Raw genomic sequence first — 16,327 nt, forward strand, 5'->3', positions numbered from 1 at the left:
ACCTAGGTGTTAACCCAGTACAAATAGTTTCTGGATTATCGCCCCGATCTATGGCTTTTACAGGCACTACTACAGGTAATCATAATTAAGCTAAAAGCATAAAGTAAACAGTACCCGTTGCCGGATTTCAAACAGCACCCAAGAGAGAATAGGAGCCGTCTGATCGGAGATCAACGTTGACCACGACATCACCCTGGTACCAAGCTGTATGGTGCAGTGTAGACGGTTGGATAGGAGATCGACGGAGGAGGCCAAGCATAACCTTGAAGATTGATAGTGATAGCTTTGTCATTACAATATAATGTCATTAGATATTCAGCAACATCACATGCAGAATGGCATATCATTCCTCGGAGGCATGAAACATCCGGAAGATATCAGGTAAGCGGCAAGCGTGTCCCTCTCCCTCGCCATCCTGCAGAATTCCCGTCTTCCGGTAGTATTCGATGCTATCCAGGAGCGTCTCCTCCAATTCCCTTGGCTTCCAGCCCAGATTCCTCAGCTTTGCCGACGAGATTGGGGTGATAGGAGAGTTGTGATCCATCTCAGCCTTGCTGCAAAAAGCGAAGAGAGCTGTTCAAACCATGTAAACAGGCACGGCCGTTCAGGAAAAAATGTACCATTTTGATAAGAGAAGATACCCACCAGTTTACATAATTGTAGTCAGGGTACGTCTTCTTCAGCAACTCCAGCATGGCTTTTGTGCTAATGTAATTTGGTGCGCTGATATATCTCCCAGATGATTCTGGTTTCTCGTATACCAGAAGCAAAGCATCTGCCACATCACGGACATCGACTATGTGCAACAGCATGTCCTTCATCGCATTAGGACCTCCTGCAATGAATTAACAGAATTTCAGCAGCCAAAAAAGAAAAGTGGCTTTTCGACGACTTACTGTAAGAATTTTTAATGTTGGAATTCATTCAAAATTCTATTGGAATGAGTCACTCAGTAGGAATTTTCATAGGAGTGCTCATTTTAACAAGCTAATTATTCCCTTTCAAAGGACTAAATTTTTTTTTGCGGGGGATCGAAGAACTACATTTGAAACAAGAATAAACTGTCTACAAGAATTGAATCCTTCAAAATTCTTCGAGCACTACGATACCGAGGGCTTGGCAAGTAGTTACTGAATTTTGCCCACCCAAAGACATGGCATATTCGTCCAATAAGTGATGCTCCTACAAATTGACAAGAGGAAAAGAAAATAACAAGATGACCTTTTATAACATAGACGAGAAGTTCGCTGCTGGTACTGACAATGGGTTGCAGTTGTGGGCCTAAAACAATACAAGGGCATACTGTAACAACATTTAGCCCATTCTTTTCTGCATATTCCCAGGCTGTTTCTTCAGCAACAGTTTTAGCAAGACAGTACCAGAGCTGCCAACAGAAATTGTAAAGGGTCGAACTTAGTCCTCAGACACTGCAATAATTTGTAATTTATGAGTAATATCAACTTATGCTGAAGAAATCAACATGTCACGGATCAGCAACGAAAATTGAAATACCAAAATTATATTATGTAAAAGATTCCATAATAATATACTCATGTGTAATAGCCTACTTACATCACAATGTAAGTTGTGATTGGTTCTTAACTTTAAATATTATTACTAACCTCATTATCCACGCATATTTTTTTGTCGGGCCAGCAACTCTCATCTTTGGGTTTAGCCTGAGGCCAGTTGGGGTTAAAATGAACAGAAGAAGTGGATGACACCACCACAACTTTCTGAACCTTCATAGATGAACAAACTTCAAGAATATTTACGGTGCCCTTCACAGCAGGCACCATCACTTCTGACTGCACGGTTAAAGTTAGCACAAAATTAGAAACAGTCAAAAGGATTGTACAATTCCAATAACAAGCTGTAATCGTCCAGCAGTAGGTCCTAGGAGTCTATCACTCTAGAAAATACACACTTCTTAGAAGAATCACATAAATACATAAGTGGAGGTACGTATATAGACGGTAAATTAATCTCTGCATCGACAGTTAAAAAAGACGAATAGAAAGTCAAAATTCAGTTGAACAATTCTCTATTGCTGCACCATGAATTGGTATTGATAATATGATATCGACAGATGTGTACTACTAGCCTCAGGATCGACGATCTTATCCGCGGGGACGGGGGAGGCGACGTGGAAGACGCCCTCGCACCCCTCGACGGCGGCGGCGAGCGCGGCGCTGTCCAGCACGTCTGCCTTGAACAGCCGCAGGCTCTCCGCCGCCCCGTCCAGCTGCATCAGATGCGCGTTCTTGGAATCACCTGAACCAAACATTCGGACGTCAACCGGCGAGGTGGGAGCAGGACGGAGAGGAGAGGCGAGCAGGACGGAGAATCAGATCGGACGCGGCGTACGTACGTGGGTTGCGGACGGTGGCGTGGACGGCATAGCCCCGGGAGAGGAGCAGCTTGACGAGCCACGAGGCGATGTACCCGCCGCCGCCGGTCACGCACACGCGCCGCGGTGGTGCCATCCCCCTCGTCCTTCACCTACGGGATGGCTTGCTGCCGCGTCGTCGGCTCTTTATGTCTCTGTCGCAGGTTTGCCGGCTTGGCACTTTGTCCACCCACTTGCCGGCCGGTGGACTCCACGGCGCAAATCGACATCAAAAGATTATGCCAAGACCTAACAAAGACCACTCGCGACCAGGGTAGAGACGAACAACGAGCAGATTGTGTGCCGTCCGCCTTGGAATCATCGCACCGCGTGCTTTCGTCGCCGGCTGATTGGTGCCAAAATGCCTCGGGTGCTTTCTGTTTGTTACCAGCCATGCACTACGCACGTCCTCGTGCACGCACATGCACATTGTGTGTTCACATGTTGTCCTATTGTTCTGCTACTAATATGGATTGAAGAGAGCATCTTTTATTTTGTACATGTATTTATTCGGCTTAAAATAGTGGATATTAGTTTATATCCATTAATGCTCACTTTTCTTTAGAAGAAAGGTTGAATGTAAATATGAATTTGATTTGCTAGTTTGCTTAAGGACCCCCATAAATTTTGGACGTTCGGATTTTAAGCATGACAAACGGAATGTTTTTTATGGCAACTTTAGTTGACGCGAGGTGGCAAGTTTAGTTGGCAACTAAACTTACCACCCCGCGTCAAATAAAGTTGTCATAAAAACGTTCAGGTTGCCATGCTTAAAATCCGAACATTGGCATTTATTATTTCCGTTGCTGAATGCGTTTGTGGTTGTATTCCTGGAGTTGTGGTGGCGAACGGGTAGAGGAATGAAGAAAGAAAGAAAGGAAGAAGAAAAGCTAGTCGCTAGGGTTGCGAACAGGTGGGGCCGTGGCACGCTTTCATGTTCCATCTCCCCTTTGCGGTAACCACTCCACTACAAAAGAAATGTCCTGACTATTTTTAGGTGGTGCGGATGCCTGAATTCCTTAATCAGGAAAGTCATGCTACTAGAATGGGCATCCGATAGGGCATAAGGCCATCTCCGATACGGACTCTTAAAATCGCCAGTAAACGTCTGGATCGATTTGTCCGGACAGCATAAGCCATTCAATGTTTTCCCACATTTGTCTACGAACCAGTTCGGGTGTTCGTTATTCCGCAAACCAGAGGAGCTTTGCGGGAGTCTGGACACCCATCACATAGGATTATGATACCTTCAGGCCACGCGAAATTGAGGTGGAGCCCGGGCATTTGGAGCGGTCGTACTTGTTTTCTTGGCAAAACTCCCCCTTCTCCACCCTCTCAACTACCATCCCGCCTCTCTCCACACCAATTACCATCATTTTCGCCTCTGTTGCCACATGGACCCATACGAAAAGCTACCAAAGACGGCAGGGGTGGAGGATCCGAAGAAGGCGGTCGCCCGGAAAATCAACTCGACGACACGTCAAGCCCGCCGCCTCAATGCGAAGGCAAAGGTCGGGCAGGCCGGCAAAAAGAAGGGTGCACGGGCTGGGCGGGGCCTAGGACGTGGGGTGCCATCACCATCATGTCTGAAAAAGTACTAGCCTCCCTACTTCTACGACATCCAGTAGCTCAGCCGGCAGTCCCCGGCATCCGCCATTAGGCAGGTGTCGTATTGCGTCGACGTCAATGCAGCCCCGCTCTATTTCGCAGAGTCTACGTCGCCGCAACTTGTCCAGATGTGAACGAGGGGCGTGGATCAGCTTGGTCCCAACTCTCTGTTCACCGGTATGTATCGACTGGGCGAGCCGGTGTACGACAACGCAGACTGAGAGATGATGGATCACACTCCGACGTGAAGGAGGAAAAGAAGGCTGAGAGGTTTAACATCTTGATGGCCGCAGCGGAGAAGAAGTTCAAGCTTGAAGAGAAGAGGGTTGACCTCTTTTCGTCTGGGAAATCGGTATCCACTTTGGTCGAGACTAGGGCAATACCTATTTATTCCAACATGATATAAGTAATCTAGTATGTTAACTCATGATTTACTTGTCCACATTAATATGATTTCTCTCAACTCCGCACAAATATTCCATTACATATTCTAATGCGTTAGCTCGCGATTTACTTGCCCGCCTTAATATTCCGCCGTAAATACACCGCCACTCTCGGTGTATGTTTTCTCTCGACTCACCATATGGCAATCGCTAATCTATAAATGTCCCTCACTCCATGGTTCGCCACCCCCATGTTGTTCCTCCCCTTGCGCCACCCTGGAGTTCGAACATGTTTGTCCATTCCCTTGTCTTGTGCATGCCACCCTGCCCTATGTCCCGCATTTTTTTAGGGTGTGGGTAGATTCCATTCGACAAGAAGTCTTAGTTAAGTGACAAACCATATAAAAGAAGGAAAAAAATAAAAGAAATTTTTACATGAATCTCTGCGTTGACAGAGACTTCCTAAGTTTCAAACTGAGATTTAGCATTCCCCTTTTTTTTATCAAAAGAGGGGTTAATCCCTCTGGTTCATTAACGAAACCGAGATTTACACAAGTTCACCAAACAAAACAAGTCTGACCGATTGCCACCATCTCAACATTTGAGATCAGGCAACTAAAACATATGGCGCTAAATTTTCTTTTTAGATTTCACAAGGATCTTGCGCTGAATTTTGGAGGATTAGTATCCTTAAGAATTTTTCCTACATTGATTGTTTGAGTTGTAGGATTGAATTCTATATGAATTTTTCCCAAGAATTTCTCTGTACTACATCTATAGGGTTTCTAGCATCCAGTCAAATATCTTTCAAAGAATCCTTTGTTTTTTCCTATGACAATAAAAAAATCCTATAAGATTTTTTTCTCTCGAATATATCCTATAAGATTGAGAGCATGGCATTTCAATCCTATATTTTTCTATTCCCGCATTTTTAGAATTCTACAAATCGAAGACGCCCTACGTTTGCAAGCCTCAAATCGTGGGTGCGTTGGACGTCTCAGCACCACCTTGCCAACCGAGCTAAAAGCGTGCATCCTACCCTGCAAGCCACCTCGGCAGTGACCTCAGACAACATTTACAATACAGTTTGCTTCATTAATGAAATCGGGGTTCTACTCCTTTATTATCGACGAGGGTAAAATGCTCCGGACAACAACATTTGTAATACAGTTTGCTTCGTTAATGAGACCTGGACACAAAACAGCAGAGATACAACCCTGAACCGAAAAGTTGTGTTTGCCACAACCAATCTACAGCGAGGCAGCGAGCAGCTTCACTCTCTCTGGTCTCCTGTCATCTTCACAGCAGATCCTTAACTATTTCCCACAATATTCAGCAGATCCTTAACTATTTCACTGGCCACTGCCGCTCTGCACTCTCGACTCATTCGTCGGCAGCTTGAAAATGACGGAAAATATCAGGAAGGCGGTAGGCCTGTCCCTCCACATCCTGCAGATTTCCCATCTTCCGGTGGTATTCGATGCTATCCAGGAGCGTCTCCTCCAATGCCCTCGGCTTCCAGCCCAGATTACTCAGTTTTCCCGACGAGATCGGCGTGATACGAGAGTTCTGCTGCGCATCCGCCTTGCTGCAGAAAGCAGAGAGAGAATTGTTCAAACCATATGAACAAGCACGTTGGTTCAGGGCAAATGTGCCATTTTTATACATACAAGGAACACATAATAAGAGAAGAGACGCACCATTTTACATAGTTGTAGTCAGGGTACGTCTTCTTTAGCAGCTCCAGCAAAGCCTTTGTGCTAATGTAATTTGGTGCGCAGATATATCTCCCGGATGATTCTGGTTTCTCGTATACCAGAAGCAGGGCCTCGGCCACATCACGGACATCGACTATGTGCCACAGCATCTCATTCAATGCATTAGGACCTCCTGTAATAAAATGTTCAGCACTCCCAGAAGTCAATAATTAAAAGACAAGTAGTTCTCCGAAACGCTGTCAAGAGGATGAGGTAAAACAATTGTGCACAAACAGAATAAAGCAATACAGGACATTATTAACTGTCATGATATTATTAGTCCAATCATATTTAAGAACCTTCTTCAACAGCACAGATGAGTTTTGTAGTTCTTACATAGGGGGAAAGTAAGAGCATCCTTAGAGGACAAGATTCTAAAACCCAAATACAGAAAAAGAAAGTGTATGATTGGTATGTCATGGCTTCTCAAATCATGCAGCAAACGAAGGAATTTGCAAAAAAAAACTATAGTAATATAACAGTAATCCAGGAAGAGAGAAGGCCAAGAAGAATTTTTTCCATGAGGTTAAGCACATGGAAGAAATCATTCAATTTTTTTCATAGATTCAGTTATTCTATAGGACGGTCCAAAAAAAACACATACTGATAATATTCCTAGAACCACATTCGTTTTATGACTAAATAGGAATATTTTCTAAAAAATACATAGGAATTTTTCTGTAGGGTTTCAATTCTTCCAAAATTCCTACATTGCCAAGAGAGCCTGGTTACTGAATTTCGCCCACTCAAAGACATGATTTTGTTTTGTCAGATAAGTGATATTCCTACATGCCAACAATAAGAAGGGGCAAAATGAAATAATGAGGGCACCTGTTATGACATAGAGGAGGAGTTCGCTTGTAGTATTGACAACAGATTGCAATTGTGGCCCCAAAACAATACAAGGGCATACTGTAACAGCATTTAGCCTGTTCTTCTCTGCATATTCCCAAACTGTCTCTTCAGCAACAGTTTTAGCAAGACTATACCAGATCTGCCAACAAAAATTGCAAAGCTTTGAGGGAAGCCCTCGCATGTTACAACCATTTTGTAGTCTCAAGTAATTATTGACTAATGATGAATACACTAGTATGTTAGGGATTAACAAAAAATCGCATGTCAAATCTTCACGTAAAGAAATTAACGTATATGCTTAGCTTTAGCAAGTACATTGGGACTAAATTCCATTGTTATATCAACAGGCTTAGCTTCAGCAAGTATGTTGTGACTGAATTCCATTGTTCTATCAGCTAACAGTTCTAATTATAACATTATTACTAACCTCATTATCCTTGCATACTTTTCTGTCCGACCAGCAACTCTCGTCTTTGGGTTTACCCTGAGGCCAGTTGGGATCATAATGAACGGCAGCAGTGGATGACACCACCACAACCTTATGAACCTTCAGAGATGAACAAACTTCAAGAATATTTAAGGTCCCCTTCACGGCAGGCACCATGACTTCTGACTGCAGGGTTATATTTAGCACAACATTAGTAACAGACCATCAAGAATCTGCATTTTCCAAATATTGGACTTCAACAAGATTTTAGTGCCAGTAAGGCAGTAATAACTTGTAATCGTCTCTGACAGCAGTGAGTCACTTAGTTCGCACTCTATTACTCTATTAAGTGAGCACACTAATTAAAATGCTGATCTAAGCTCCTACTCCACAACTGTTGGATATACTTATATCGACATCGACAGGAGTGCTAGATTTGCACCCAGAAATGAAAGAAAATAGCAAGTCAAAATCCAATTGCAAATATTCTGACGGTACTGCTGCTATGAGAGAGACTCCATCTCCATGGTGGAGCAACGAATAAATCATGGGAGCTGTGTAATTTTGTGAACCAAGTACAACACACGGTAATTTTGTGAATCGGCAGATGTGTACTAGCCTCAGGATCGACGATCTTATCCGCAGGGACGGGGGAGGCGACATGGAAGACGCCCTCGCACCCCTCGACGGCGGCGGCCAGCGCGGCGCTGTCCAGCACGTCGGCCTTAAACAGCCGCAGGCTCTCCGCCGCCCCGTCCAGCTGCATCAGATGCGCGTTCTTGGGATCACCTGAAACGGCATCCCGACGTTAATCACTAACCGGCGAAGTAGGCAGCAAGAAGAAAGGAGGAGCGACCGGATCAGGTGCGCCGTACTTACTGGGGTCGCGGAGCGTGGCGTGGACGGCGTAGCCCCGGGAGAGGAGCAGCTGTTGACGGTGGTGCCATACTGCTCCTCTACTTATTACAGGATGGTTCGCAGCTTCCTTGGTATAGGATTCTTTTCCAGGACTCCACGGCGCTAATCGACGTCACTACGAATATCAAGGGCACCTAAAAAAGACCTCAAAGGAAAAGAAAGCCGCCCCTATCTGTCAAAACGTCCGTGCAAACGGACAGCTGTTGGACGTCGGCCTTTCAGAGCAACTCTAGCAAACCCGATGTAATAGCGACCCGTATAATGCGTTTACAGTTCGACGAGAAACTGTTTTGCGGATTGAAATCGTGCGCGGCAGACGTATAATTTAAAGAAAAACTTTGGCGGGAGAAATTGCAACCACACTAGTTAATCACATACTACATGATCATACACTAGTTCATCACATACTACAAGATCATGCATACTACATTCTTCTACTACTACAAGAGGGAGGTGGGGAATCTCGCGGCGGCGAGGCCGAGGTCGATGTACCAAAATGGACGAGCTCGCGGCCGAGGACGACGTGGTGAAGGAGCTCAGTCCTCCTCGTCGAAGCTGACGAGATTGATGAACTTCTGCCTCTGCTCCTTGCGGATGCGCCGCCACTCGTCGTCCTTCTTCTTCGCGGCAAGGTTCGCCGCGACCGCCTGCTTGAGCATGAGGTCTTCAAGCTCCTCATCATGGCACCGGTGCTCCGCCTCCTCGCGCAAGCTCCATTCGGCAATGGTGGTCGCGACCACGTCGACATCGGCCACGAAATCTTCGGGCCCGACGACACCTCGGCGCTCGATCTCCTCCGGCTCCTGCTTGACGGCGACGAGCTCGCGGTCCTCCGGCTCCTTCGACCACTCCCTCTTCACGGGGAGAAGCGCCGCGTCGGAAGACGAAGAGCCCGCGGCCGAGGAGGGCGTACGCCCGTGCCGATGGTCGTACTCCTCCGTCTCGCGACAAAGGAGCCTCACCGGCGGCTCGAGGCCCTTGTTCGTCCACTTCCTCGCTGCACGCTTCCTCACGCCATCTGAGCGGACACGTCGCTCGCGCTCGGGGTCGCCGCCCCCGCTGGAGCTGCCACTGGAGCTGCGGCCGGAGCTCCACATGCGGCCCCACATGAAGGCTGGAGACGGAAGGGGGCTCACCGGCGGCGAGAAATGTGAGGGAGGGAGTAAGAAATTGCGAAGAAACGCGGCGGCGGGGGGATAGGGTTTAGACTCGTATCTGCCCCGCAAACCCGTAGATATACTACTTCAGGGGAGCGGTTTGCGGGCCGCGGTAACATTTTTTTATGGGCCGGACGAGTATACTGGCTCTGTTCTGGCCAGAAAACTGGGCTGAGCCCGTATACTCACCGGAATTATGCGGGTTCGCGAGATATACGGGGTCTGCTAGAGTTGCTTTCATGGCTAGCAACTAAGGAGTATCCTTTACCAATTCGCTCGCCATTTCCATGCGACGCTCACCGCAACGACGCCCCGGTCTCCCGGTTGTCTCGCGGCTTCCCCAATCACGGGTTGCAGCCCCTCGTTCGTCGTTTGCAGCTCCACCATCAAGGGATCTACGGCTGTAGTTGGTTGTAGCTTCGATTATCGCCGGTTGCAGCTTCTTATCACACAGTTGCAGCTTCTCCCCAACAGTGCCGGTAGATGTAGCTCCACCAGACTATGGTTGCAGCTCTGCACACCGACGGTTGCAACTCCCGTCATCGCGGTTGCAGCATTCCCACAACGGAGGGCACACTGTGTTAGGAGGCTTGCAGCTCCCCACCGTCGAGGTTGCAGCTTCCGCATCAGTCGTCGCAGCACCCAGTTGCCACCAGCACCGACGTCGATCGTCCCTTGTGAGCTGCTCGGCGTTGTCCGCGCAACATTGAAGCCGGTTGTTTTTAGCAATACCCCGGCTAGTTCGGCACCTCTCATGGGTGTGCCTACCTCTAGAGTGCCCGTCTTCAGTTGCAGCTCATACCAGAGTTCGTAGCACCTCCAAATTGCTAATGTCACCTCGTCGGTCACCATGGGTAGCTCCTCGTCGTGTCATGGTGAAGATGAAGCATGCCATGGCGTCTCGTCGGTCATCACGGGTAGTTCACCGTCTCGTCGTGGTGAAGAAGGAGCATGAAGATGCCATGAGAGATGCGGTCCACACGGAGAAGAAGATGAGGAAAAGATACGAATGGCTGAGGACGTGTATGGAAGAGGATAAGGAAGAGAGAAGAGTTGGGGAGTTGGGAAGTAAAGCGATGTAGATGTGGACCAGGAGACGTGCATAGGTTTGTTCTGTCAGCACAGATTCATGTGCAACCGTGTGGTGCGCGTGCGACCGACACACTCATTCAGCCGGTTGGACGGTTACAATCGTTTCCTGTTAGAATCCTCTTTCACATCATTAATTATAGTGTCACACCATATTTTTGCTTAAATGGCAATGCATGAAACTCTTATGATACTCCCATTATGGGAGTTAGCAATACAATCAACTACCCCCTGTCTCATAATATAAGAGTGTTTTTGACGCTACACTCACGATATATAACTAATCCATAAGCACTTCCTTCTGGATGAATTGCCTTGCTTAGCACACAAATGAGCCAGCTCGTTGGCATCTCACCGAGCAAAATTGACCATAAAACTGTTAACATTCCCGCACGTCTCGTGTATCTCTTTGAGGATGATGCTAGCCTCCATTCTTCATAGTTGCCTGAATTCCACAAATTAACAAGCATGTGATTCCACAATAATATATCGTCTCGCTCGTGCATGCATCCTCCTATGACATAATTTTTTGGTTCGGCACGACATTCACTTTAATCACTACTTCCTTCGATCCATATTAATTGTCACAGACTTATTACAAAGTTAGTACAGCTTTGTACTAAGTTTGCGTTCATTAATTTGGGTTGAAAGGAGTACCGTTGTTGAAGAGCAGGAGAATGAAAATACCATGAATAAAATTCATAGTAGGATAGTAGATAATTGTCTTGCGATGGCAACATAGGCTAACTATGTTGATGGAGGTCATCATCATGTGAACTATATGTGTTTGTATGGTCCATGTCTTTTCTAATAATATTATTATTTTTGTATCTATCTATATGTATGCAATATCAAAGTATAACCGTCAAATCATCTACGTTGTCATAATTTTTCTTTTCAAAATGGTCGTTCTACCAGTGTAAAGATTGTTGTTTTACAACCAATTAGCATATAAACATATTCATTCATGGCCCAGGGGCCTTACGGACAATCCACGGCCAAATCTACAGTTTCACAGTTATTTTAGCGAAACAACTTCTGGTTTTTTTAGGAGAAACTTTCAATTTCTTCAGGGGTGGAGGTTCACAACAGCTTTCTCATAGCTCACAGCTCACATAAGCTTTTGCACGATCTACAGCTCAACCAAACACAGTCTTAGATGTGATATAACCTAGATGAGATTTAGCAAATTCGTTCGCTTTAATCACTAGCTAGCATTCTTATTCTGGGTAGCAACACCGTTACCCTGTGATTTCCTCCATGACCTGAGCCTCCGAAAGATAACCCTCTGCTTCAGATTTCGCCGCAGCAAGCCCCTATCGGTGAAATCCGGCGAGAAGCAGCAGAGGTACAGGTACCATCCCTGGAGGCGGTGGACGGCGTTGGGCACACACAGCGATCCGTGCCCAATCCAGCTCACCGCCGCACGCGCGTAGGCATCCGGGGTCAGCACGAACTGCCGGATGACCCTGGCCGCGCTCGACACCATGTTTGTCTCCACCAGGAACGGGACCTGGTGGATTATATAGGCAATCAATCAAGCATGATTAATCTGAGGAGGACGAATGTGTGTACATACATCAGCTGCTCACGTATGTACACGAACGATTTTTTCCAAAAACAAAGATAAAAGATTTACCTCATCAATTACTTAAATAGAAGAGAATTGTCCAGTTAATTGATAGATAACCGGGTAAAAACCGATACAAACCAACTAGTACATGCTAACTACTCACAAAGCACGCAACCCCGTAAGCATAAGATCAGCTCGACAACTATACCCAACATGCAATGACCGCCAACCCCCACATTTCTACAACGCAAATGAGTGATTATGGTACCTGACATTGCACATCGATTCCTCTGCTTTTGTACTCCACGGAAAGGCTACTGGAGAACTCAAGAACGTACCTGCAGCTCCACGAGAAGTCAAGAACAGAGCTTCGTTTCTTTTTGACAGGAAACAGAGCATGTCTTTCATGAATAACACGGGAAAGACGTGAGCGTCGTTGTTACCGCTTCGTGGCTACGTAGACGGAGTAGAGGGGGTAGGACGGGAGGGCGAACGATGAGCCAGAGCCGATGTTCACGATGGCGCCCCTCCCTCGCCGCAGCATCCCCGGCAGCACCGCCGCCGTCACCTCCGTCAGGGCCAGCGCGTTCACCCGTATCATCCTCACCCAGGCCTCCGCGTCCACCTCGTGGAGGTACACCGCGCCCGGCTTCGCCACGCCCGCGTTGTTCACCAGCACCCCTACGTCCAGCCCCGCCACGGCTTCCCGGAGCCGCCGCATCGCCTCGTCGCCTGCATGCCCAAGGTCGATCGACACGTGAGGACCGTTCAGTCAGTGCTCTGCTCAGACGGATACGTACGCTATGTATGATGCTCCTGCGATTAACTTTTACACACCTTGCGCGGTGGAGACGAGGGAGAAATCGAACAGCACGGTCTTGATCTGCACGGCGGCGTGAGCCCTGGAGATCGTCTCGGAGATGTCCCTGAGCTTGGCGGGGTCGCGGCCGACGAGGACGAGGTTGAGGCCCCTCTCCGCGAGCTCCAGGGCCATGGAGCGCCCGATGCCGGACGTTGGGCCGGTGACGATAGCCCAGGCGCCGTACCGGTGGCGGAGGTCAATGGGCCTGCGGAGGAAGACCGAGAAGTAGGCGATGAGGCGGAAGCTGATGGCAACGACATGGAGAGCGCCAAGCAAGGCCAACGAGAAGAACCACACCGGCACGGCCATCTCGCGGACGCGGTGCGTCTCTGGTACCTGCAAATGCGGTTGAGCAACGAAGGCACAATTGGGAAGTGTGCTCATGCTCATCCATCGCGAGCGGCTTGGGATATATAACATTGAAGAAAATACCGGAGACCACGAGGGTTCAAGTTCTAGTGCCCCACTTCTCAAAAAAAAAAAAAGTTCTAGTGCTTCTATGGCGACTTCATAAAAATGCATGCGTGTGTTCATAGGGGTGAGTGTATGCGTGTTTATATGAGATCTGTACTATGTTAAAAAAATTACCCGAGACTAACTTGCGATTCAAAACACGTGACCAGACTTTTAATTCGAACCATCGTTTTTCTAGGATTGGGGACCGTCAGTCCGTTTCATTTTCTCTCTTTAGGATTTTGTTTTTCCAGCGGTACCAACGAAGTGATGGCAGCGATGTTGTGTGGGAATAAGGTCCCTCCCTACCTCGATGACGTTTGACCCGGTGCCGACGTATGATCTGTGGGAGTTTGTGTCCCCGCATTTGTGGGCTCTCTTTAGATATCGGCAATTGGAACAAGGTCCTTTGCAAGACGGATAGTGCTCATCTTCCTTCCCAACGGTTGCGGGCGACGTTTCTTTCTTCGTGAATGACGATCTCACGGATCCAGCGACTCTGCCATCGCGCCGAAGGTGCCTTCATCAATTTTAGAACACGGATAGCTCAGGTGGCTCAAGCAGCTTAGAAAACCTCAAGGAGGATCCCCTGGGTGGAGTCCTCGTGACGGCGTAAATGGTTCCTTACTGCAGCGATGCTTCTCCCGGTGTGGGTTGTTCTCGTCAACGGCAACTCGTTGGTGTTAGGGCTTGTTATTTTTCTATCTTGTAAAATCTGTTATTTAAAACTACAATTGTATCGTTCTTATCCGAGTAAAGCAGTTTATTCTAAAAAGATCAATCTTAGATAAAAAAAAAGGATAATTGGATTTTGCTAATCCCAGTTGACTAAGAATTAGTTAGTTGTCAGCAGACGCCAAGGACCATTTATCCAATGTTGAGATACATGCACGATTCAATGTTAGTTTGAACTTCGAGAGGGAAAAAATAAAATTTCCCCAATGAACAAAATGTTACAGCACGGTGAACATTATTACAGATATGCATGAGGTATATTAAGACAATATTACTGCTTTTTACACTTGATGAACATATTCTTCTTCTAATACCGACGCACATAGCTTTTGTGTGTTTGCAAAAAAAAAAAAAGACTACGGTTAGAATCCTGGGGCAGTTACAATTCAAAAATAACTAGAACGTATGGTTTTTGTAGTAATAGTCTTATGTAGGAACAATATTTATATTGAACTTTTTAATTCTGCTTGATTTTTTTGTGAAGTCAATTGAAAATTTGCTATTTTTAAATCAAGTGAGAAATAGACGCTTCCTAAAAATGTGCTTATCATGGAGCTAAATATACTTGTACTACTACCTTTAAAGCCGGGCCACATGTGGAATAGTTATTCAGTAGGGCTATTTTAAGCTCTGTTTGTTTCATAAGTTATAAGACTTTTTTAAGTCCCAACTTATAAGTCATAAGTCCCTACCTGTTTGTTTACATCGACTTATAAGTCCCGAGTCCCTACCTGTTTGTTTACAGGGACTTATAAGTCCATGTTGCACCGCTGCAACGAGGCTCAGGAGAGGGCCTGTCCGGCGATTGGAGGCACCGCTGTAACGAACCGAGGCAGAACGAACCGAGGCGGGGCGGCGACGGGGCGGCTAACCGAGGCAGAACGAACCGAGGCGGGGCGGCGACGGGGCGAGAGGCGGGGCGGCGAATGGAGCGAGAGGTGGGGCGGCGGCGGCGATTGGACCGAGAGGCAGGCGGCGTGCGGGGAACGAGGCTGGAGCGACGCGGGGTAGGTCCGGCCCGGGATAAGTCCCAATAAGCTCCTCCCTGAGAGTCTTATTTGATAAGTCCCAAATCACCACAATAAGTCCCAATAAGTCCATTATGTTTGGTTTAGGTGAGACTTATAGGGACTTTTTTAAGTCCCTAAACCAATAAGCCCCTGGAAACAAACACCCTCTAAGGCTTAACCAGAAAACCATTCTGAAGAATACTGCCAACCAAGTTATTCCTTGAGATGATGTCCTTATCTGTGCAAAATAATTTTAGATCTTGTAGTCACATCGACGCCCATAGCTTTGTAAAAGAAGCACTTTTCATGTGCGTAGCTTGGCATACCCACGCAACTGAATGAATAGCATGCATAACATGTAATCGTAACACCATTAATTTGTCGAAATGGACCGGTACTAATGCAGATAGTTGTTCGTTAGGTAGGGGCTGCCAACGATTTACTAAGGGAAATCTGGTCTCATGTTAAATTACTCCTGAACTAAAACTAGAACAAGAAAACAGTGCGTGAATTCTACCCGGGCCTGTTTGCTAGATACTACTCCGTAGATGACAAATGGCTCCATCACGCACTTGTCAAGGATTTTTTGTCAGGGCCTCCAAGTGATCTCTCAGGGTGTACTGTTCTGTGAACGGAAATGGGCTATGGTGATGTTTGGTTCTAACATATTTTCTTTAAAAAAATAGCGACTTTACTTGAGGACTCATTCTGATTAACTAGACTCGATATCCTGAAATTTTGGTGTGTCTCGGCAAAGAAAACGGACAACCTTCAGTTCGTTGGCGCATTCAGCTCGGCATTTAGTGGTTCGAGAGGCTCTAGCCCTCGCCGAAGATCTCAACTTGCAAAGGATCCATGTGGCAACGGATTGCAAGGTTGTGGTGGATGATATCAAACATAGGAATCTGACAAAGCTATGGTGCAATTCTACATGAAATCAGAGATCATAGTTCTTCCTCTACAACCTATAGTTTTGCTCCTGAGTTTAGGAGCTCGAATTTCAAAGCTCACAATCTAGCGAGGCAATTTCTTGAAGTTAGGGTTTTGCCGTCATGTTTGGTTAGGCAACCCGGGTGACTTTTCTTTTGTACCTATAAACATTGATCCAAGT

The 16,327-nt window shown here is 46.8% G+C and overlaps 3 protein-coding genes across 4 annotated transcripts; all 3 read right to left on the reverse strand.

Annotated features, from left to right (window-relative positions):
• Window positions 1–244: 244 nt before the first annotated feature.
• Window positions 245–2,747, reverse strand: LOC123112443 (phenylacetaldehyde reductase). The gene is made up of 6 exons (XM_044533420.1): window positions 2,372–2,747; window positions 2,105–2,274; window positions 1,623–1,808; window positions 1,222–1,384; window positions 646–835; window positions 245–554 (listed from the first exon to the last, which is right to left on the reverse strand). Exons 1-6 carry the CDS (start codon window positions 2,484–2,486, stop codon window positions 344–346), a joined length of 1,035 nt encoding a protein of 344 aa, XP_044389355.1. The 5' UTR covers window positions 2,487–2,747; the 3' UTR covers window positions 245–343.
• Window positions 2,748–5,475: 2,728 nt separating this feature from the next.
• On the reverse strand, window positions 5,476–8,519 carry LOC123112444 (cinnamoyl-CoA reductase 1). 2 transcript variants are annotated; one of them, XM_044533421.1, is made up of 6 exons: window positions 8,299–8,519; window positions 8,039–8,208; window positions 7,420–7,605; window positions 6,969–7,131; window positions 6,081–6,270; window positions 5,476–5,968 (listed from the first exon to the last, which is right to left on the reverse strand). In XM_044533421.1, exons 2-6 carry the CDS (start codon window positions 8,183–8,185, stop codon window positions 5,764–5,766), a joined length of 891 nt encoding a protein of 296 aa, XP_044389356.1. In that variant the 5' UTR covers window positions 8,186–8,208; window positions 8,299–8,519; the 3' UTR covers window positions 5,476–5,763. The 2 variants fall into 2 exon arrangements, with proteins under 2 accessions (XP_044389356.1, XP_044389357.1); XM_044533422.1 differs by having other exon boundaries at window positions 8,295–8,431.
• A 2,169-nt stretch (window positions 8,520–10,688) lies between these two features.
• LOC123116420 (very-long-chain 3-oxoacyl-CoA reductase 1) lies at window positions 10,689–13,409 on the reverse strand. Its single transcript, XM_044537379.1, has 5 exons — window positions 12,994–13,409; window positions 12,600–12,888; window positions 12,425–12,494; window positions 11,829–12,096; window positions 10,689–11,028 (listed from the first exon to the last, which is right to left on the reverse strand). Exons 1-5 carry the CDS (start codon window positions 13,406–13,408, stop codon window positions 10,820–10,822), a joined length of 1,251 nt encoding a protein of 416 aa, XP_044393314.1. The 5' UTR covers window position 13,409; the 3' UTR covers window positions 10,689–10,819.
• Between the last annotated feature and the right edge of the window lie 2,918 nt (window positions 13,410–16,327).

Source organism: Triticum aestivum, chromosome 5B, assembly GCF_018294505.1.
Source record: "Triticum aestivum cultivar Chinese Spring chromosome 5B, IWGSC CS RefSeq v2.1, whole genome shotgun sequence".
Taxonomy (NCBI): domain Eukaryota; kingdom Viridiplantae; phylum Streptophyta; class Magnoliopsida; order Poales; family Poaceae; genus Triticum; species Triticum aestivum.